Raw genomic sequence first — 22,779 nt, 5'->3', positions numbered from 1 at the left:
TTAATTTGTGTATATAGCAACTTGTACCATCTCCTTTTGCATTGAATCGTTTAATGTTGACATCTGTGGGCATTTATATATTTTGCTTGGTATTCTCCTATAGGAATACAAGAAAGGGGAAGAGGTGCTCGCACGCTGGGGCGACCGCAAAAAGTACCCAGCGAAAATATTGGAGGTAAATGAAGGAGGTACCGTATGGTCATTTTATTTATTACGAGGTTTTGTAGTTGTCTTATTAGCAATTATTCTGGTTTTCAAGTGCGCTTTCTTGGTGCAGGTGATCTAATCTCATCATGCTGCTTGTTACAGGGACTTACTCTGTGCTTTTCTATGATGGTATTGTAAAGACGTTGAAGGCTATCAAAGTGGAGAAAATGCCCAGTGACCAGAAAGGCAGTGTGGTAAGTCTTTCATCTGTGGCTTATTCTGCATGGTATCAAATTTGCATAGATAGGGGCGGCAAGCTGTAATATTTAAGTAGTGGAAGCTATATCATAAGAAAAAAAATCTGCACATCCTTTTCTTTTTAATTTATGCTGTAGAAGCACATAATAGTTCTTGTTTCTGTATTCAGCACTGCCTCTGCACTGCTTAGAACAAGTGTGCCCCTTCTTAGCACAAATGTGATGACATGTAACGAAAATAAGTTTCTGATGATTGGAGGCAATCGCAACAAATGTCCTCTAAGCTTTTTTTTTTTAATTATTTTTTTTTTGTTTGTGGGTGAACCTGTGACAAAAGAATTTTAAAAATTGGAAGCACACCGCCTCTGCGACGTGCTGTGCGGTCAAAGCAGTGAATGGAAAAATATTGAAAAAAAAAAAGTGGAAATGGAAGAAAAGGTTTGTTGTTGAGGATGTCGCAGAGAGCCAGGTTCAAGCAGTGATGTTACAGAACATGTGTCGATTGCATATGGTAGCGAGCTGTATTTGTTGTCGCTGCTTCTGGGATGTTAGTAAAAAGTGTGGCAATCTATACTTTCTTCTCCTCCTTCTTCTTCCTAGTCCTTTCTTTTCTTTCTTCTGGGTATAACTTGCAATTTTACTGGGACCAGTTTTTAAAACAGTTGCTAATTCCTTTTTTTTTTTTTTTTTTTCCACGTGGAAGGCTGCTTTCCTTCCATCACTTCTGTCATCCTATCCAAACTTAATGTCCTCTCACTTGTTATTGTCAGGTTATCCCTTCAAGTGCAAATTATTATCTAGTGTGCGTGTTGAGGGGATGGGGGTTGGACTTCTCAAAACTTCAGATTTTTGTAAAGAGTATTCAAGCATTGAACACGCAAAAAAAAAAAAAAATTCTGTTTGAATAATTAGCCTCTGGGATTCCCATATCTCTGTATCGTTATTCAGCAGTGTCTTCAAGGTCTGAGTTATACTTCATTTAGTGCAACAGTCACCAATTCCGAGCCTGCATCTGGCTGGCCTTGGTTTGACCTCATAGAAAGAACCTAGCATAGCAACAACATAAAAAATGCTCTCAGAGCAGAGCTGATTTGAATCCAAGTATTTTTCATGGGAAGCAAATGCGGAACACCATAGCTATTGCAGCAGTTGATCACCTGCATGTTCTACTGCCGCTCTCTTGCTCTGTGCATTGCATGTCATTGCCTTCATCAACTTCTAAACACAAATTAAAGCCATGAGCTGGCAAGACTAAACACATGCTTTCGTACGCCTTCTCAGTTTAACTGCATTAATATGCTTCCATTTTTTCTTTTTACCCATTCGTGTGCCACTAAGTTACTGTTTGACCACATCAACACATTTGATGCACTTTATAAAGCTTTCACATTGCAAAAAAGAAAGCAAATGAAAATTGAAACTCACCAGACCCATACCAGAACTACAACATGGTGACCCACCCATTCAACAAAATGGATTCCTGTGTTCGTATCTCATGCTTGACTCAATATTTTTTGTATGTACACGAGATTGTTCAGACATCGGCTTAGATGTTACACACCCGCATTTCTGCAAATTGCTGGAGATTATCCTCTGGATAGGCGAGGTTTTATAGCATTCAAGTCACTACGACAAGTGTGGACATTGCATCTGAAGGCTTATGTGCTTCACTGTGGCCATGTATATTAGGTGTGGTGCTTTTTGATAGTGCGAAAGGGCATGGTAAAAACACTCCTGGTATAAAAAGAGTTGATATAAATGAACATGCTTGCCTTGATCATTATTGTACAACGCATTTAGTACTGCCATCAGCCCAGGCGGTCGAAATTTCCGGAGTCCTCCACTGCGGCGTCTCTCATAGCCCGAGTTGCTTTGGGACGTTAAACCCTACAAAACAAAACAAACAACAACAAAACAGCTTCACCTTGCATTTTTGAGCTTAAGAATCTATGTGCTTTGGTCCATTTAAGCTATTCAGAGAAGTGTTTCACTAGCCTACAAAATGACATAGCATACGCTTGCACTTTTCATATCTGGATATTTCACCTAATTCAAGTTGGCTGCTGTGATTCTGGTGATTGCGTGTTTTTGCATTGCCAGCATTCATTATCATGATATGTACAGCACTACATTTTTCATCATTGCTTATGCGGTTGGTCACTTGTGCTGCGAGTGCATCTGTTTCTGGTAACGGTGCAGGTGTTTCCTCGAGCACCTCAAAGGGAATTTGAAAGCAAGCGCCAGCGTGATTCGTCAAGCGACTCTTCAAAGAAAAGCCATGCCAAGCATGGGGAGCAGCGGAAGTTGTCCCAGGAGTCTAGGAAGTCTCATCCTGAAGCTGGGAAGGTGCAAGCATCTGCGGACACCAAGAAGACCGGTGACAAGGTAGCCAAATCCCGGCCGCCCAAGCAGAGCTCCAAGTCGGAGAGCAAAAGGCAGGAAAGGAGAGGTGTGTGGGCACGTGTGTCCTTAGTGTTGAGTGGTATCGCATTTATAGCGTGACTGTGATTGGAGTGTCACAAAAAGTAAGCACAAAGCTGAGTTCATGCATTGAGGCCCAGTATGCGTGGTCTCTTGTTTACTAGTTACTCTTGAAGGCCATTGGTTGTGTACAGTTAAACCTGGTTATAATGAAATTGTAAAATGTTCGCGATTTTTCGTTACATTGGAGTGTCGCAAAAAGTAAGCACAAAGCTGAGTTCATGCATTGAGGCCCGGTATGCGTGGTCTCTTGTTTACTAGTTACTCTTGAAGGCCATTGGTTGTGTACAGTTAAACCTGGTTATAATGAAATTGTAAAATGTTCGCGATTTTTCGTTACATGCAGTTTTCGCGTGAAGACCCAGAAGGACAATGTAGAACGAAAACCAGATTAAGCCATGATGTAAGGGAAACCACCTTGAAAGTGTTTGCAGTAAATCATAATTATATGAAGTCATAAAAGCGGTGAACTGTTTCGCGATCGCGATTATAGTGCGGGGCGACTGCGGCGGCAGCCTCCGCCTCCTCTGTGGCTCGTGCGACGCGTCTATGAGAGAGCGGGGAAAGGAGTAGGAGAGGAATCAGTCTGGTGGAGAGCACGTGCGTTAGCGCCGCAGCCGCTGCCGCGCGCGCTCGCCCACCACTGCTTACCCAGGAAACCGACACGCGGGAGCCCGCGAGCGACCGCATGGCAGCGATGGACGCGCGCTGCTCTCCCAGCATCTTTTTCGTTACTCTTTGGCCGCTTTTAGTCATGAAATCTGTAGTGCCATGTTCCGAGAGCAAAAGCAGCAGAGACTGCTGCGTCTGCCAAGGAGATGCGGTGTCTGCGCTGTATCAGCTATGGTCGCTCGTTGCTATAATAGGCGTTCCTCTCACTTCAGTTCGTTTTTTATCGTCCTGAAACTTGCGGGGTTGTGCCAAATTTCCAGCGACTCGGCACTAGCTAAGAGACAGTCGGTGCCGCGAGTTTTGTTACATCAAGGTCAACCGCCGCGACATGTTCGTTGCACGGAGTTTCAATGGGGGCGGCGTTGGGAAATTGAAAAACTTCATAATATCGAGGAATTCGCTACATGAAGGTTCGTTACATAGAGGTTTAACTGTATGCAGTGTCTCGTTAACTTGGAATATTAGCGTTTCGGCAATATGCTCACATTGAGGTTTGAAAAAACTGGGGCATATACGACCCTACCATTCCACTAGCCCGGCAGCACACAGTAACTGCATTGCACGTTTGCACATCATTGCTACACTTCCTCCGAGCAAACTTGTAGCTTCAGATGATATTCTGTTGGCCATATCCACTTCATCTTACACGCATGAAGACAGCAGAGCACCCTGGTAATGTTAAGTCTTGCACAAAGAGATATGATGCTCTGTGAAGTGGAAACTGTGCACTCGTGACGAAATGATGCTTTCATTTCCCAACTTGTCCGAGTCGCATTGTAAACAGTGGCAGTTGCTTTTGGGCGGTGCGTGAATGCAGTACCGTGCCGTGAGTTGCATTGCATGAGACACAGAGTAGAACTGGGAACGGGGCAGCACGAGGAACTGTGGTAAAATACGTTAACTCGCCGGGCTCAAGAGTAGCCTGAGCTGCCTCGATCCAAGTAAGCTAGAAGTTTGCCCATGTCTCATCACTCGGAGGTATGCCATGCCAGGACTGGTTTTGGTTGTTTTGCAGACGCTAGCACTTCACCTGCCACAAGCACCTCAAGTACCTCCTCACAGTCGAAGAAGAAAATACTCCTGGTAGGAGGTAAATTCATGGCCAAGAAGGCTAACCACCCAGGAACACCAACAAGCTCCAGGCGCAGGGGCGATGTAAGTGTCTACTTTAGTAACAGCTTACGCTGTTCAAGAAATGGCTGATTGACCATGTTAGAATAGAAGCATGTTGACATCTGCCGGGCTTCTGTTCTTAAGCTTGCACATGGTGCTTTTTAGAGAACCTGAGATGCAGACGTTCAGCGAAACTGCCATTTTCAATAACCATTCTAATGTAAAGAGAGCTGCCAAGGATGATGAGAGATTCAGAGGAGAAAACAAATTGCTTCGGGGGCTTCTTTCACTGCAGAAAGCTTGCGAGCAAAGCAGTGAACTGGCACTGCAGCAGTAATCGAATGTTAATTGTAATTACACCACTTTCATTGGACTGCAGGTGCTGGCCTATCAGGTGCAGATAAGGATAAATGATCCTTCAACTCTGTGTGTGTAGTCAGGGTGTGTAGCAACCGGGAAAACCGGGAATTGTCAGGGAAATTTCATGCGCCGGGAAAAATCAGGGAAATGTCAAGGAAACCATCAAAAATTTTGCCAAGTCAGGGAAAATAGCACGATATATTCTGCAGTGCATTTTTATTTTGACATTGGGCACAGCAAGTATGTTATTCATGCAGTTTCTTGTTTTTTTTTTTTTGTTTTTTTTTTTTGTGCTCAACGTGTGGCCAACACAGCAGCCTCACTTATCACTTCCATGTCCACAATCGCGGACTCGGTACTGTCGTCACATTTCGCGCTGTGTGGTAAAACTTGCGTTGGGTTGCTGATTTCCCTGACAGAACGGATTTTGTGCCGACCACTCAACACAGTGCTCTGGCTCCGCCTTAGAGTAGTACGCGAGGGCGGCGTCAACTTGAGGTGTACTGTTCGCATTGTAATTTGAACCCGCTGTGTCGTCATCAGGCAGCATAGATCGAGAAACACGAAGCGGCAGTCATGGGGGCAAACGCAAAACAAACAACAAAAAAATGTCGCGCTGATCACGGCAGTCAATGGGAAACTCTGAACGGCACACTTTCAAGCGCGCCCCGTCAGAGCTAATCAGACTATAAATGGCCTTCAGAAAACCGGCGTGCGCAGGCATTTTGAGATGGTGCAAATTCCACACAAAGAAAACAGTTTCAAACCAAGCCCAAGATGACGGCAATCAGCCGGCTGCAACGCCTGCGGAGCGCAGGAAATTAGAACAAATTTCCTTTTTCGGGGGGCATTTCATGGCTGCCGTGACATTTTGAAAGCCGATTTTATTGCATCTCATGACCGAATTCAGCGTTAATAATTTGATCAATATAGCTCCTTGGGCCAGTTGGTTCATACTTAGCACATAAAAATACCAGCGCAAAAAACGGGGACAAAGAACACAAAACGACACGACGGGCGCTGTCCTGTTGTTTTGTGTTCCTTTGACCTTGTTTTCTGCGCTGGTATTTTATATGTTAATAATCTGAATGCAGGTGCTCGAAAGGATAAACATTCCGAAAATGAGTTTTTCTCAAAATTAATTTTTGACCATTTTTGACCATTCTAAGAATCGCATCTCCCCTTAATTAACTCTATGGCTGTTATATTTAAGAATTTTCGCCACTGCAAGTCTTCAACTAATTTTGTTTTCCAGGTGATTGCACATTTATCAACAATCTGAAAGTTGGCAACTTAGGCACAGTTTCTTTTAATGGCCACGGGCGCCACTATTATGCACCTAGGGTGCCTCGATACACTCAAATTTTTACCAATCAAAATCTTTTTTTTTATACATGGGTTTCACAACTGGTAGTGTCAAAGAGCTCTGTTGAGGCTGGCATCAGTGCGCTTTTAGGTAATCTTCAGTCAACTTTTGACATTTTTACTGGCCAATAACACTAATTCACTATTGTAAATTGCAGAATATGATTGATAAATAGTTTTTTGCTGGGAATTATTCGTCAGTGCTTATTATCAGCAGCTACATTTTTTAGCCTCTTCACTCGTCAGGGAATTTCAACTAAAATAGGGAAAATCTGGGAAAGTCAGGGATCTTGAAAATAGTGGTTTGCTAGACACCCTGGTTGTCTTTTTTTGTGCTTCATCTTCCCCTAGCTGTACAACTCTCTCCCCAGCTTGTTTTAATCGGATGACATTCTATGAAGTGACACTAATGTTGGGCACGTCTCTGTGCAGAATAAGCGTAAACCAAGTTTTGCTGGAGACGAATCATCACCAAAACGGGATAGAAAGGCTTCAGTCACAGGAAGAGGTAAGGCGTTTACATCTGGTGTATTGTTGCCTTTAGTTTTTATGCTTTCTTTCTCACTTAAAGCATAAAACAGAGAGATAGCATAAGTACTGGCCTTGTTAAAGTCTTGTTTGCATGTATGATTTAGCCATGATGTAGCCAGCTTAGACTTTTCATAGTGCTGCTTTTTCTGATAATTATGCTCACTAAATTGCTGCATCCTGACTCAATAAAGCCTCATTTATGCATTTTTCCAGTTAACTTCATGAAGTTTTTTGCACAAATCATACACGGTGTTGGTAGAATCTTTTATACTGCACACATTCGTTGTTAGCACATAGGTACTCGTTACCATTCCTGCATGTTAAAATGCTATGCAGTGGTGACAGTGTACTGAGTACATTGGTATAAAAATTTTGGGGACACACAAGCTCAGCTTTTAAATGGGTCCTGCGAAATAGGCAAGCGCATTATCTTAATTCTTTGTAGGCATAGTATGAAACATTGTCTTGCCTGAGTACTGAATAGATTGCCGAAATTGTAATATAAACATTTTATTCTTGTCCAGAAATGCCCATTCCGAGCTTGTGGGGTCGTCGCATAGCGGTGATATTTGACGGCGGAAATGAGGTGTCAGTCAGACTTGGCGCGCTGCCTTTCTTATTGGTTGAATACCCAGTTATAGCTTTGTTGCCGGACGTGAGCGTTGTGAAAGTGAAAGGCGTGAAAGTGAGCGAAATTCAATAAAAACAACGCCAGGGGCATCACTTGGCATTTAGTTTTGAACTTTCGGAAAGGCGAGAGTTTTAAACTGCTGAAACTGCACTGAGAAGCAGCGGCAAAAAATAAAAGTCTGCCAGGCTACAAGAGACAAGGGTTGGGGGCGAGTCGGTGTGCCTTCCAGTCCTACCAGCAAATGTAGATAGAGGGAGCTTTTTTTTGAAGTGTGTGTTGCCCCTGCCCTGTCTATGTCGCATACGCGGAATGACAACTTCATTAAAATGTGCGGTTGTGGCCTGCCCTGGTGAGACAACAAATGCATGCAAGCTTCCGCTGCTCTGATTTCTTGTGCCCAGTGTCTTCTGAAAATCTGCAATTGAAACGCGCTTTTTTTTTTTTTTTCTCAATTTCTTAAATGTAATAACTTTCATTGCATGCTCAGATTTCAATAATTCTTATTGCACTGGTACTATCGGGAACGTACAGATGTGGAAGCCATTCAACTGAAACAGTGGGCAGTGATCTGGACGTCGACATGCCATCTTTAGCTAAGAGTCATAACATAGCGCGATCCGCTACCGTGATCCGCTATTGCGATACTTCATTGCACACATGTGGATCGCCTTGAGGGCACCAGGTGGCGCTGTATCGTACGGTGGCTGATATAGGGAGAAAAATGAGCATGATAGCTACTGCTACCACCCCGTTTCAAAGGGGACGCTCCTATATTCCATCCATCCATCCAGCTGTCAGTGTGCAAGTGTACTGCCATGTTGTATGGCCTCATGGCCTCACACAACCCACCGGGCAATCACTGCCCAACTACCAGCTAACATCTGCTAAAGCCTTGCTTGTAATTTTTCACTCAAGATGCCAGCAACCTAAGATTTTCTGGAGACCGGGGCCTTTAGTGCCTTCACATTAAACCTCATCAACATTTTAATGCTACTGTACTAGTGTTCTTCAGGCTGTACGGTTGGAAGGGAGTTCACCACCACGCCACATTTCATGTAGCTGACCCTGCTTTGCTAATTGCATGTAATGCTTTCATTAACAGATTTTGCAGATGGTAGTTTCCGCACATCACTTGACTTTACGCATTCTGGTGCAAGTCAAGATTACTGTGGATCCACCGGTAGGAGCACTTTTCCCGCTTTTCCCCCTGAATATTTTTAGGAGTGCTGCATACTTTTAGGCCTATTTCTTTGGGAAAGTTGCCTTTCCTTTGGTTTGTTGAATTTGACACATTTTGCCACCACTGGTGTGGTTATGGTGAAAAAGTTACTATTGCCCAGTGTTCTGTATTATAATATATTTATATCATATCATATTATTATTATATAAGACTTGTTCTGCTGGGCAAGCTCTCATTCTGCATTTAAATATATCTACTTTAGAACAACATTTGGTTTTCTTTTTTACATTTTTAAGAGAGAGAGAGCTCATAGTGCATGTCCAGTGCATGGAGGATTGTAAATTTGTGTGGGTGCCTTGCGGTCACGTCTGAGTGATCTTTTTTTATTATATTTTAACATGATTATTTAGGGGTGTGCTAATACCAAATGGTAAATCTCAAATCGAATCGCAAAAAAAAAAATCTGAATAATAATTCGAATATTGAATAGTTTGGGTATTGAAATTCGTTCAGCAGAGCCAAGCATATACACTTTGCCTCCAGGGGACATTCATTCCACCTTCAAGGGACCAGGAAAAATATTCAAATTATCGGATGTGCCTAAGAAGCTTCCAGGAACCGTTTGCATTATAGTCATTTTGTCTAATGAGTGCTGAGAGTATAGATGTCTATACTAGAGGTGAAAGCAAGGCGACAACAATTTTTGCTAGATTTTTGTCGAGTGCTTCGATTTGCTTTCCGCACATTGTAGGGAATCTCTGCCGGAATCGTCAGTGTCTGCGCAGCCCTTTTCGCACTGCGGCGCAGTAGCAGTGTGGCCTCTTTGCAAATGGCCCCGTCACGTTTCGAGGATGCTTCACCACATATGCCATATGTGCAGTGATGCACGTGCGGTGAAGCATCCTCAGAATGCAGCGGGTCAGCATGCTTGAAGCATGGAGGAACCATGTGGATGTAAGGGAGGGAAACGTGCTTAAGTGTTAGAGCACCACGACTCCATCCCAAAATAGAACTAAGAGACCAGTGACTGGGAAATGTTTGAAGCGGTGCGACTGATCGATGTGCGTGCCCAACGGTAGCGGTGGGATGCTAAGAAAAGTGAAACTGAAAATATGCTGCTGGGCTGTATTTCGGCTATGGAGGATTCCCGACGTCATTGCGCCTGCTACTGATGTCAAGTGTGAGGTACACGTACGCTACTGTTTCAGGCAATTCATGTTCAGGGAGGTCTATTTAAATGATCACTGGCTTCGTGGGTTGTGCCTATCCAAATGAACGATTTACACAGACTTACATGGGTGTCAGTCGGGACCGTGCTTCTTGTTGGAATTATCTGGGTTTCCAAACCAATTAACGAGATTTTACGATACATCGTCTTTCCTGCACCGGCTCCGAGCCTGCCGCAAAATATATTAATTTGGTCATCTGAATACTAGGTGTTTGATTTGCGAGTCGAATAATTTGAGAACTTGTTATTCGATTCATATTCGACTATTTGAGTATTTGCACACCCCTAATATTATTATCGTTATAAGTGCTCCTTAACTGACTCCCCTTTTCCTCTATTTTTTTTCTTTTTAACCTGCCAAGGTTTAGAGGTGTCAGCACCTGCGCAGTATACACCAGATGGCAGACGCAGTAAGCCCTTGTCTTTTTTTTGCACTGTCACTCTTTTAACAGCTGCTAGCAAGCACACCCACACAATTGCATGCCTAGCATTTAAGAGTTTGCGTCGATCAGAGAGTTTGCTTGTGAAGGAGTAGACTGTCGATGATACGATCACAGACAGTGGGAATTTTGGTACAGTTCGAGTTTGGGCAATTCTCCAGCTTAATTATTGCATTGTGCACAATGCCCAGACATTTGAGTGTTCCAGACACTTTCGTGCATCGCTAAGGGTGATTTCGAGCGGGGTTGCTTGCGACAGCACCCATGAACACTAAGCATTGCCTCTACCTTATTCACATCGTGAGCACCGAGCGGTGGTGTGCAGCCAGCACATTTTCTAACTCCCCTGAATGGATGATGAGGGAACATTGTGAGATGTCACCAACGGAGTGTGCACCATAAGGACTGAGAGGTGGCACGCATTGGCGATCGCCAGTTTTTGCACGGATTGTGTTAGTTTGTTGAGGGTACAAGTTTTGGTTGATACGGCTATTTTTTGCAAACCCGTGAGATTCGTATCATCGATATTCTACTCAATAAGTGTACGCACAGTGCCGTAGCCTGTGTGAACTAGCCAAGCTGTGTGCAGAAATGTTCGTCTTGAAACAACATTCTGTGTTATTAGAAATCTACCCCACCTTGGGGGGATTCCCCTAAATATTTGACCAACATTCTATGTGTTCAAGCAGAAATTGTGATTGTGCATGCTGTGCTAATGTTGTCTAATACTGGCGTAGTCTGCTTATTTACCGGACTATATTGCGGAGCACAGGTACTCCAGTGTATTCTAATAGGTGAGCAGCCAGAGCATCCTGGAAAGTGAGCTGCATCCAGTAAGCACAGTTTAAAGAACAGAGGTTTGCAAAATGTTGAAGCCAGCATAATTTCTACGAGAGCCATATCGTTAATTTAAATTTAATAGCACATTAATCATGGGGCCCGTAATTCAGCCTTCCGGCACCACTTAAGTGCAGAAGTGACAGGAGTGGTGGCCCAACTGTGTTATGTCCAGAAGGGCATTCTTCGTGTATCTCGCACCTGCCATTTCATTTTATTTCACATCTCAAACTTTATGATAAACAAAGTTCCTGTTACCCTGGAGTCTTCTGCGCCACTCTGCCTTACCACGTTTAAATTTGCGGTCTAGAGCTCGTTTTTCTACCAAGTACTGCTTCAGCCGAGTTGTAGAAGCGTTCACTTGTGAATTGTTTTACGGGGCATCTGCATTAGCTCTGTATTTCTAGAGCATGCATCTCATCCTTATTCTTCCATACCTCTCGAGCAAGCTTCTGCATCGCTGGCTTAGAGACCCTATTTCCTAAAGACTTTTGGCTTGCATTTTGGCGGCATTATGTGGAAATCGAAAGCAATACAAGGTTCTCCCAAGAATCAGTTAATATGCTTCTGCTTTATATGTATTATAGTTATATTTTAATTTCTAAACTTTAGTAACTGATCATGCTGAGCCAGCAGGTAGGTGTTATTAAAGATGTTAATTTTTATTACGTTACAACTTTATATAACCGAATTTTGTAGCTTTAGATTTTTGTGTGTGTGCGTGTGTGTGAGATAGAGAGAGAGCATATACTGACATGGTAGTTTGTCTTGATGTTACTGCTTATTTTACTTATTTGTTTCGAAGGTTAAAAGAGTGCAGGGTTCGTACACTCCAAGGATCTGGCCTGTTTCAATTTACAGTTGCCCCCAAGGAGTTCATCATCGAGGAGGACCACAACCACTTCAAGTGCCATTTTGAGGGGTGCAATAAGAGTTTCCGCAAGGAACCACTTCTGGCCTCGCACCTCAAGCACTACCACGGAAGCAAGTCACCTGCAGCTGCACCACAGGGGACGACAGTGGCTGATGGTGTCTTTCAGGGATCGCCATTTAGCAGCCCCGGCCCACCTTCTTCAGACACTGTGGATCCCGAGGAGCCAATAGTGGAAATCATCAGGCCGGAACCGCCATCAGAGGCCTTCTTGCGTGAGCGTGAGTTGCAAGACTTAAATGAGGCCCATCCCAAGTGTGATGAGGGAAGCCTGCCAGCTGCTCACGAGGGGGCGGCATCCACAAGTGCTGCAGCGTTCTTGCCAGCTGAAATCAAGCAGGAGCCCTCAGCAGCGCTGGAGGAAGGCATGATGACTGATGCAGGTAATTAGACATTGAGCCAGTGCTTGAAGAGGGAATTTTTATTGCATCGCAACTTTGGCACTTTCATAAAATGTGGAATAATGACAGCGGCATCAAGCAGAGAAGGCGTGAAAGCACGAACTGTGCCAATTTGCGTTCGCATGACACGATCGCAACTCGAAACACAAGATGCAACCTTGTACTTGGCTCATAATAGCCTGAGCCGCATATGAGCCATTGAACCAAATATAATGTATGATGCAAGGAAAAAGTTTGATTCTTCATAAAAAAAAAAAAAAAAAAAATGCAGACATTTTGTATGGAAAATTGTAAGTGTGACAGTTACAGAAATGCATTTTCACTAGGGGTGTGCGAATATAAATTTTTGAATTTGAATCGAGTGTGCTTGTTATTCAATTTGTATTCAAAAATTGGTATTTGTAATTTTGATTATTCAGAAATATTTAATCCGCCGAAAATTTCGCTGCACTGCGCGGTTCATTTCGCATTGCTTGGCTATGTGGACTGTCCAGTGAAGCATCCTCAAAATACGACGATAGGGCCGTTTTGTGAAAGGGACTTTCCAGACAGTGTGCGCAAAGTGCACAAAGCGAAGCGCTTGACAAGACCAGAAAAAGAAATGTCATTCTCACTTCAGTTTCATCGATGGTGCAAATGAAATTATTGTGATGCAAATGTTTTTTTGACAACTTGTTCAGATCCATTCGATAATCCGAGTGTTTCGATTACATCAGCCATTTGTTTCTAGCACTTAAAGCTGAATAAAGGACAGAGTACGGTATTCGGTAAAATAGTTTCACTCAGTTTCGTGCCAGTTCTTCAACTCGGCAGAGTGCCAGTGCTCGTCGGGTTGGGCAGGCCTCGCTTTCACTTTATCATGTCGCGTTTGGGGCGGGCGCACTCCAATGCCCCACAATCACTGGAACGCCTGATAGTGAAATGCCTATTGAAGCTAACGATGCTAAAAGCCTGCGTCATGATCACGACTGACCGCATGCTTTCGTTGATTACTCATGGGTGGAAGGATAGACAACTGTCGCAAGAAAAAAAAAAGCTTTTCTGCTTCATGATTTGGTTTTTTGTTTGGAAATTGGTGGCGCCCGTCCGAAGTCGGCCTTTCATGTGCATAGCCTGGGACCGCGCCGACAGAAATGCTTATCCGTACTTCCAAACTAACGGTGGTCAAATTGGCGAGTACCGTATATTGCCGATTATAAGTCAACTCAGGTTATAAGTCGACCACCCAACTCGCGACCCCTTTTGGGGAAAAAAAAGTTAGACTCTGAATTTAGGTCGACGCTGCCACACCCTGCGGTCCTAGCTTGCCCGAAAAGTATTTCAGAAGGCCGAGTCATAAAGAAACATTTATTCATTCACAAGACATCTGTCTTCGCTTGTGAGGACACAGTCACGATCATATTATGAGCCACTGCTGCCGCTGGTCGTCGGAAGTGGCGCCGAGATGCTGCACGTGGAGAACGCCGCAGAGATTGTCTGTTGGTAGTCCATACCAAGCATCGTTGACCCATTGAGCCACTTCGCCCAAAGAAGCTCGCTTCAGCCTCTCTGTTGGTGTCTTTGGGTTTTCTTGCTGGAGCCACTCGTTGTAGAATGAACCAATGCGGTCTTTGAATGGCTTGTTCAGCGCCACATCCAGTGGCTGAAGAATAGGTGTCAATCCGCCCGGAATAATGACCAGGTCGCATCCCGCGTCCGCTGCCGCTTTTTTCACACGGTCAGTTATGTGGCCGCGGAAAGAGTCCAGGATGAGCATGCTGCGGGGCTTCAGCAGTGCCCCCAGACGCCTGCACTGCACGAGACGAAACCATTCGAGGGCCATTTCATCATTAAAAAAATTCCTTCTCGTTCATCCGCACGATGACTTTTGGCGGGAACTTTTCCTTTGTCGGGACCGTTTTCCTCTTGAACAGAAGGAATGGCGGTAACTTGTGCCCATCTGCCATACAGCATAAAATGACCGCGAAACGGTTGTGCGTGTTGCCAGTTGTCAGCAGGCAGACCTGGCGTTCCCCTTTTGCGGACACGGTCCTATTGCTAGGCATATCAAACCAGACTGGAGTCTGGTCACCGTTGCCTATTTGACCAAGCAGGAATGAATATGTTGCCCACAGGTCATTCACGTAGCGCAGAAAGGCGCTCCGTTTTTCTTCGTAGGCTTCGGACAACCGTTGGCATACGGTCGTTCGTCGCCTCAGGCTTAGGCCGTTCCTCTTTATGAAATTCGTCACCCACTTCTTAGACAGTTTAAACTCGGTATGCGGGATGCATATCTCCTCCACAACAGCGCGCGCCTTTGTTTCAATGTCATTGCAGCAAACACTCAGGCTCTTTCTTCTCTGGTCGTGAACCCAATCTCGAACCGCCTCTTCAACGGCAGTTTACAGTCGACGACCGATTTTTCGGACACACAATTTTTCGGACATGCTTGAATATTTGGACTTTTTCCTGGCCCTAGGACACACCTTATAAAGTCAATGTATTACGTTGCTCAAAATTTCGGACACTCTAAGGAGGGCTATTCGATTTTTCGGACATTCCAAGCGTCAGCCGGGCCAATTGCCACACATTTTGAACGGTGTCGCCGCCATCTTGTTTGTTTACTTTTTCCTTCGATAGCCTCGAAACCAGTGCCGGCCTTGTGTGCTGCTCCTCAGCTAAACACGCTGGATCGAGGCTATATTATTTGCCTAGCAGCTTCCGTTTCCGGGACAACGTCGCTGCCGGAGTGCTTTTTTTTTCTTTTAGCATGATCGCTTCTACTGCCTGTTCCTCTGTGTGTTTGCTGTGCGTTTCACGTGCATTGCCGAGCGTAGCGAGTAGGCCTAGCCGTGGTCGGGCTGATGCGAGAACTACGTTCTGTCGCTACTGTGGCTCACATTTACTTGAATCAGCTTCAGTTCTGTTTCCGGATTTTATAAGGAGTTTTTTTTTTTCTCTTTTTTTTTTTTTTTTTCGTGCAACGCTGCATTGAGAAAGCACTCAATGGAGTCGGTCTTGTGATTCAGTGGTTGATAGTTGTGATGGGAATCGATAGTGGGAAAACCTACTCTGTCGATTTTCTTGGAGCACTTAGTACCCTCGCCGATGCGTGGAAGTCTGTAGCACCCACAACGCTGCGCAATTGCTTCCGCGACGCGGGATTTGTGCTGAATGACGAGTCGGCTGCCTTGGACGAGGAGAGCGTCGTCGAGCAGCTGTCAGGCAGTGAGCATTTCATTCACGACCTTCGCACTGCTGTTGTCGAAATTCCATCGGCCGTCTCGTTTTCAAAGTTCACAGACGTCGACCACCAGTTGGAACTGTGCTCTGGGCTCATAGGTACAGGAATTATTCGCCAAGTGCTTATGGAGTCTGAGAGCGATGACGACGATGACTCACTTGCAGCAGCGCAGCCGATGCAAGCTGATCTGATGCAAGGAAATTCAGGTGGACCTGTTAGCATGGAAGCGGAGCGTGGTGCAGAAAGCATTCATGACTTTTTCCGGCCTCAAAGTCAATAATAGGCAATAAATTGAGCTTTTTTGGTGCACATTTGTTTTTTCGGACATTTTCGCGGTTCGTTGAGAGTCCGAAAAACCGGTCGTCGACTGTATTGTCCGGATTTAGGCTTGCGAAAGGAACAGCGTGTAGCAGCGCACGCAAAGAGCTTACTTCTTTGTTTTCTCCAGCCTGTCACATACTTTTTTGAGACGTCGAACTTCTGCCCTGCTTCGATGTTTTCCGTAGTTCGAATTGTCGAGGTTTGAATTAACTATCTTTCACTGTGATTGTAGTTATCAAATGGTTCGTCCTTATGCCCCTAAAGCACCAGAGAAGAAGCCATCACATTTTTCCTCATGAAGTCATGTCTCCACGGAAACGGGCGCCTTGTATGTTAGTTCGTTGGCTTTGATGCTTCGCCCCGCTGTACCTATGCACTGTGGGAAAGTAACTGGCGGGGTAGCACCGCTGATCAGTTTTTCACATTACTAGCATTTGTTAGGTTATGTCCAGTTAATAAATATATTATACGGCCATAGTGTGGCGAAATTTCGAATGTAGTAACTGGGAAATTGTGTTATTCAGAAATGTATTAACCGGGAGAAAAACAGTGTAGCTCTATGGGAGATGTTTTACTGCCCACGATTTTGAACCTTTGAAACGGGATATCGTATGAGCCAGGAACGTATCAATGAGGTCATGTGAAATATGCATGAATTTAACAAGAGAAGAAGAAATGTTTTTTAATTTTCAGCTCTTGTTTTCTTTTTTTTTTTTTTTCTTTTTAACTGATCAGATATTCAGTATTTGAAGGCATTTTCTCTCCTATATTCATATTAAAAAATTTCAATGATTGCATGGCCCTGATTTTCACTGATTTCCCGCTGGAGCCCCTGTGTTTATCGAGGCTTTCTTTGTTGGCTCCATCTGTCGTCTGTTTTCTTCCAGTCTCATCCCGATACCATGGATAGCCTATCCTCCTACTAATGCAACCCTATACAAATGACAGCCCAGCTGTGGTTGCTCAGTGGTTAGGGCTCTTGACTGCTAAACCCAAGGGCATGGGATCGAATCCCAGCCGCGGCAGCCGCTTTTCAGTGGAAGTGAAAATCAAGGTGCACGTGTACCGTATGATGTGAGTGCACATTAAAGAACCTCAGGTGGTCGAAATTTCCGGAGACCTCCACTATGGAGTCTTTCACGGCCTGAGTTGTTTTGGGACGTGAAAACCTACAAACCAGACCTTATGCAGATGCCAGTCATTCTTCAGGCTTCTCGTTGCAAAATAAAATGACACATGCTTTCCTGCTTGACCAATCATCAACAACGTATCATAGTACGGCATAGAAGCAACGCTAATCTATCGAAATCAACGCAGGTCAAGAGCCGCAGAAGCAGAAACCCCAGACGTTTTCTCTGCAATGTGCGTGCTTTTGGTGCACTCCTGCGACTGACAGCGCCGCCTACCGTTTTCATCGCTCTGGCGACTGCCTCGCTCCCATTGCCGCGCACACTTTTCAATTCTAGAATACTATAGCACCGCTTTTCAGTGGAAGTGAAAATCAAGGTGCACGTGTACCGTATGATGTGAGTGCACATTAAAGAACCTCAGGTGGTCGAAATTTCCGGAGACCTCCACTATGGAGTCTTTCACGGCCTGAGTTGTTTTGGGACGTGAAAACCTACAAACCAGACCTTATGCAGATGCCAGTCATTCTTCAGGCTTCTCGTTGCAAAATAAAATGACACATGCTTTCCTGCTTGACCAATCATCAACAACGTATCATAGTACGGCATAGAAGCAACGCTAATCTATCGAAATCAACGCAGGTCAAGAGCCGCAGAAGCAGAAACCCCAGACGTTTTCTCTGCGATGTGCGTGCTTTTGGTGCACTCCTGCGACTGACAGCGCCGCCTACCGTTTTCATCGCTCTGGCGACTGCCTCGCTCCCATTGCCGCGCACACTTTTCAATTCTAGAATACTATAGCAACGCTGCCTCACGAGCTCCAACAACCGCATGGATTTTCGCGCAAAGCTTCCTCGGAGATTGTGTTTAGTTTGGACACGCAGTATATTGCAAAACGAATTAAAACCAGCTTCTGTTACCAGTTGCCAGTGGATGCTTTTCAGGGCACTAGGCAGGCGCGCCATTTTCATTTTTCCTCCATGCTTGCGCATCTCCGTCTGCAAGTTGGCTGCACCAAAATATGACGCTGTTGATAACAAAAATGTGCTTGGTATCCTGCCTAAGCTTTCTCCCTCATATAACACATCCTGAAGAGATGACTTTGGGCAAAAACTCGCAGTGAGTGCTTGCACCCAGTGCAGTGAACATGTGGATGTTTTCTTTTGTTTGTGTGTGCGCGCACGCGCATGCGCACTTTATTTTGATCATCAGTGTTTCAAGAGCTTTCTTTTGAGTGTTCTTTTGGAGGCATTCCACCTGGTCTAAGATTAAGTGCATGGATGTCCTTTTTTCATTGTTTCTCAGTTCCACCCATTGAAGAGCAACAGCAGCAACTGCCAGCAGAGCAGGGGCCAGCACCAGAGCAGGGGCCAGCAGCACCGTTAGGCCAGCCGATGATGTCGGAGAAGTCCTTTGCTGTACCAGCAGCAGCAACCAGTGCCGTGGAAACACAGGGCACTGTAGCAGCCACCATCCCTCTGGTCGCAGCTGGCCCCGGTGTTCCCCCCCTTGCCAAGCCACGGCGCATGCGCTTCATTCCCCATTTTACGAGCCTGGTGGAAGGCCGGGAGAAACGCAAGATAGCCAAGACGGAGAAGGCACTCATTGCTGACATGGAGGCCGCCGCCAGCCGCAGGAACTCTGGTGGGAGCAGCAGTGATCGCAAGCGCAAGCGGACATCGAGCACTCGCAGTGACAAATCTGACGACGGCAGCAAGCGCAGTGGGACCGTTAAGGAAGAAGGCCGCAAGGCCAGGACTTCTGAAACGGGTGAGCAATGGTTCTTTTTTTTCTGTTGGAAGCAAAGCCTGACTGACAAGGTGGTAAGTGGAAGCCAAATGGTCTTAGTGAGCATGGCTGAGGGGAGGTGCTTGGTTCTGCTGTGGAGCTTGGCATTGCTCCTTGCCATTTCTTGCCACCTCACTGCGACAAAGCTTGGAAAAGCTTTTCATCAAAGGTGCCATGTTTTTCTCATCTTCAGCACTCCTCTCATTACCGACTTGTACACTTTCTTGAGAGGAATGAGGCCGGGCCAGATGGTAGACATGAAACGACTATGGAACTTGTGCATTTATCTCTCTCTCTCTCTCTCTAAACATTTCAACTATCTTTGTTTTTATTGTCTCATATGTGACTGCACTGTAATGATAATCCATTGAAGCACCTCCAAGTACAGTCAAAACTTGTTAACTCACTTCAAGGGAACAGCAAAGATACTTGAACTATCCGAAGTACAAGTTATCGAATCAGCCCCACAAAACTGACACAAACTACGTGCATCACAGTGCACTGATTTGGGATGAGAACAGCGTGACAGCGACTATTTTTTTGCATTTCTGTCTCCTTCATATTTCACAGTGCAATACAGTAGTGGTGAAGTCCCCTCACAAGCAGCTGCATCGTGTGTGAGAGGGCTTAACAGTGCAAAGCGCGAACAGCACTTGATGGGTGCATAGTTTTGGCCCAATAGAAGACCGCTCAGATGAAAGCAAGGAAAGCATGCAGTGTCGCCCGTCAGCATCCGAAATGGCATGCAGCTTGGCTTGTTTGGCTGGCTAATGCTCAGCCGATAGCAGCTGTCACCATAGGCTCGTGCGTAGCACAGAGAAGCAAAATCAATCAAAACTAAGTGTTTGGCATATTCTCAGAGGCCAGGCTTGCTGATGGCTTGCTATTGCACGCACGTCAGAGCTGTGTGGTTGACTTGTCAGCATGCAGGTCAGCTGTGAGAAGAGCTGTTTTCGTGACTGTTTACTGTACTGATCATACCGGTATGTGTCGTGCATGGGGAGCCTGTCCGAACTAGTGATCGTCTGAGCCACAGCCTTACATGGGAGTTGGCTGCGGAACCTTGCTGATAGTTTGAGTTATTAGTATTCTCAATATAATTTTGGTCAAATTAATTCACATTACTGTAATTGAAAGTCTTGTAGGTCAGGCGGAGGCTGCCACGACCGCTGCACCGGTCATAACGCCCGTTTCTTGCTCAGTTTTACCTTCTCTCCTCGTTATGTAGACGATGCAGCTGCATGGTGACTAGTACACCATTCTATGGGGGGAAGGGGGGGGGGGAATTCTCTGTTCTCGTGCTGGGTGCCCAGCCCATCCACAGTGATGGTTAAACTAAATTATCTGTGTCAAAACTGACGCGCATTTGAATGAATTAGCTTTTTCTTTTTTTTTTTTTTTTTTTACATGCATTTTTATGGAGCTTGACCAGGCCAAGTCATGCAGTTCGAATAAACTAAACATTGAAATTACTGGAGTTAGAATTAGCTATTTTCATTGTACACAGCTCTGCACTGCCTTACATTTTCATTGCCTTTCAAACCAGAAATCAGCGCCCAGAGTTGCTTTCGGACGTTAAACTTCAAAAACCAAACACCAAACCAAACCAAAAATTGCTTCTATTAAAAATGAGTACCTTTTTGGTTAGTATGTTTTTTCTTTCCTTCTGGCGTGCACTTTCCTTACATTCGAATATTTACTGCCCACAGATTTGTCATGATTAAATATTCATACACCTCTTTGTGCAGCCAAGGATAGCCAGGGGCATGCGGTTGAGAGCACGCCTGCAAGCGACCCTGGTGACACATCTTCAGAAGTCAAGAGCGATGAAATTGTGATGTGTGTGTGCAACTGTGAAGAGGAGAGTGGTCTGATGATGCAGGTATGGCTGCCCTAGCAGCTTTTTTTCTACTCCTCCTACTTTCTGAAGTGCATCATTTGCTTCGCTTTCTCGTATGCTGCATGACAAAGGAACCTTTTGAAACTGACTGGTTAGGTGATGCCAGACTCCCACCATCTGCTCTGTCCTATGCAAAACTTCACATTGCTGCTGGTTACAAGATGATTAGCTGGTGCGATGAAAAACAGTTAACTTTTTGGGACCGTGAAAAACCAGGTGATTTGCAGATGTCTTTGAAGAAACGCTTTTATAAATGTGATGTCTAAACAACCCTGGTATGGTATATATCGTAACATAGCTTTTTGAAGACTCTTCCATACACTCGAATAATATTGACCTTTGCTCTACACATGACCTGAATAGAAATTAGCACATACTTTTGGGAAAGCAATCTGCAAAATGTTGAGAAAGCATGAATACAAAGATAGAAAAAGGCAATAAAATATCTGCAGTATAAACAAAAAGCGGTAGATTGCTTTTTTGAAATAATGGTTGCCGTATAGTATAGTATAAGTTCCTTTTTTTTGTGTGTTAATTCTTTTAGCATTGCGGAATAAAACAAGCGACTCCGAAGAGTGGTTAAAAAAAATTTCGTATGAATGATATATTCACATGATTCTGCTATACATATACGAAAGTGCAGCTATTTAGACGAGGCTTGAACACTTACAAAGTTCTTTTTGTCTAAACAGTGCGAAGTGTGCCTGACATGGCAGCATGGAGCGTGCTTCAAAATTGAAGAGGAGAAAGATGTCCCGGACAAGTACATCTGCTACTTGTGTTTCTCGCCTAAAGGTAAAATATGAACAGTCCTCTTTAAGAAAGCTGCGTCTTTTTGGCACGATTAGTTTCTGCTCTACTGCCCCGTGCATGCAAAGCTTTAGGCTGTTGCACTCGGAAACAACATTCGTAAGTTTAGAATTGTATTTGCATCCTGAGCACATGCTGGCAAACAGCTTGAGCTAACTGCATGACTGTTGCTCATTTTTTACTCATTTTTACACTGTCGTGACCTTCACAGTGCGCTCGTACAAAGTATGTATCTCATTACGTGTATTGAGGGAAGTCTATGCTCACTTTTGTTTTGTGCGATGGTACTGCAGCAGTGTGACTGCTCCTTTTGCCGGATAACAAGGAGCCTATTTAATGCTGACTCCCAAACCTCTTTGCCCTGTCAAAGAACCCAGCAACCGCCATGTCATCAAGCACTGTTTTACCACACAGTTGAACATGGATGTAATGAAGCTCCGTGTAGTGAATTCCTGGATATTGCGGACTACACCCCACGTAGAAGTGTGTATATATTATTGAAATTCATGTTAAAAACTGTTAACGCTGGTTGACCCCAATAGTATAGCGAACTATAAGTGCTGCCAGAGGCTAGTTTATGTTCACCATGAGACAGCTTTAGTGTGGTCGCTAGCTTTTGTTCTTGCTGACTGAAACAATCAGACAGCCCCTGCAGTCCTTTCTAAATTGCGTGAAACCTTTGTTGATTCTCGTTTTTAGATAATGGGGACTTGCAGGCCATGACGGAGTGCAACCAAGAACTTGACCAAGGTGTTTAATTCCTTTGATGCTTTTGCTGTGTGCCTGTCTTCTTTTCTTTTTTTTTGTCTTTTGTGCATTTGTGAACTGGCACTTTTACTGTATTACTGCCATAGTTTTACTTCTGTCTTTTCCTCATGCTTTGGTTGCGGCTTTTGTGGAAGCATATTTGTCTCTTAGCTGGCACCATAACTCATATGCAGCAGTTGAATCTTTACCTGAATTTTTTTTTATTGTTTCATACTTCTCTGTTCTTTTCCTTGCATAACATTGATTAACCATGGTTTTTTCACTGTTG

General features: G+C 44.6%; 1 protein-coding gene across 5 annotated transcripts in view; it reads left to right on the top strand.

The window, feature by feature from the left end:
- LOC146199535 (PHD finger protein 20-like protein 1) overlaps nucleotides 1–22,779 on the top strand; it is a 43,360-nt gene that overhangs the window by 4,793 nt on the left and 15,788 nt on the right. Inside the window, exons 3-14 of one of the 5 annotated variants that reach the window (XM_084595041.1) lie at nucleotides 104–188; nucleotides 310–401; nucleotides 2,604–2,853; nucleotides 4,573–4,712; nucleotides 6,828–6,903; nucleotides 8,660–8,737; nucleotides 10,328–10,375; nucleotides 12,104–12,556; nucleotides 18,551–19,015; nucleotides 20,782–20,915; nucleotides 21,626–21,728; nucleotides 22,443–22,493. In XM_084595041.1, the coding sequence (XP_084451167.1) occupies nucleotides 104–188; nucleotides 310–401; nucleotides 2,604–2,853; nucleotides 4,573–4,712; nucleotides 6,828–6,903; nucleotides 8,660–8,737; nucleotides 10,328–10,375; nucleotides 12,104–12,556; nucleotides 18,551–19,015; nucleotides 20,782–20,915; nucleotides 21,626–21,728; nucleotides 22,443–22,493 (1,975 nt within the window). The remainder of the gene's footprint in view (nucleotides 1–103; nucleotides 189–309; nucleotides 402–2,603; nucleotides 2,854–4,572; nucleotides 4,713–6,827; nucleotides 6,904–8,659; nucleotides 8,738–10,327; nucleotides 10,376–12,103; nucleotides 12,557–18,550; nucleotides 19,016–20,781; nucleotides 20,916–21,625; nucleotides 21,729–22,442; nucleotides 22,494–22,779) is intronic. The other 4 variants (XM_084595044.1, XM_084595042.1, XM_084595043.1 and 1 more) reach the window with 4 other exon arrangements.

The sequence above is a fragment of the Amblyomma maculatum genome, chromosome 2, assembly GCF_055883805.1.
Source record: "Amblyomma maculatum isolate TAMU_Amacu chromosome 2, ASM5588380v1, whole genome shotgun sequence".
Lineage (NCBI taxonomy): Eukaryota > Metazoa > Arthropoda > Arachnida > Ixodida > Ixodidae > Amblyomma > Amblyomma maculatum.
This window is presented reverse-complemented; position numbering and strand designations above follow the sequence as displayed.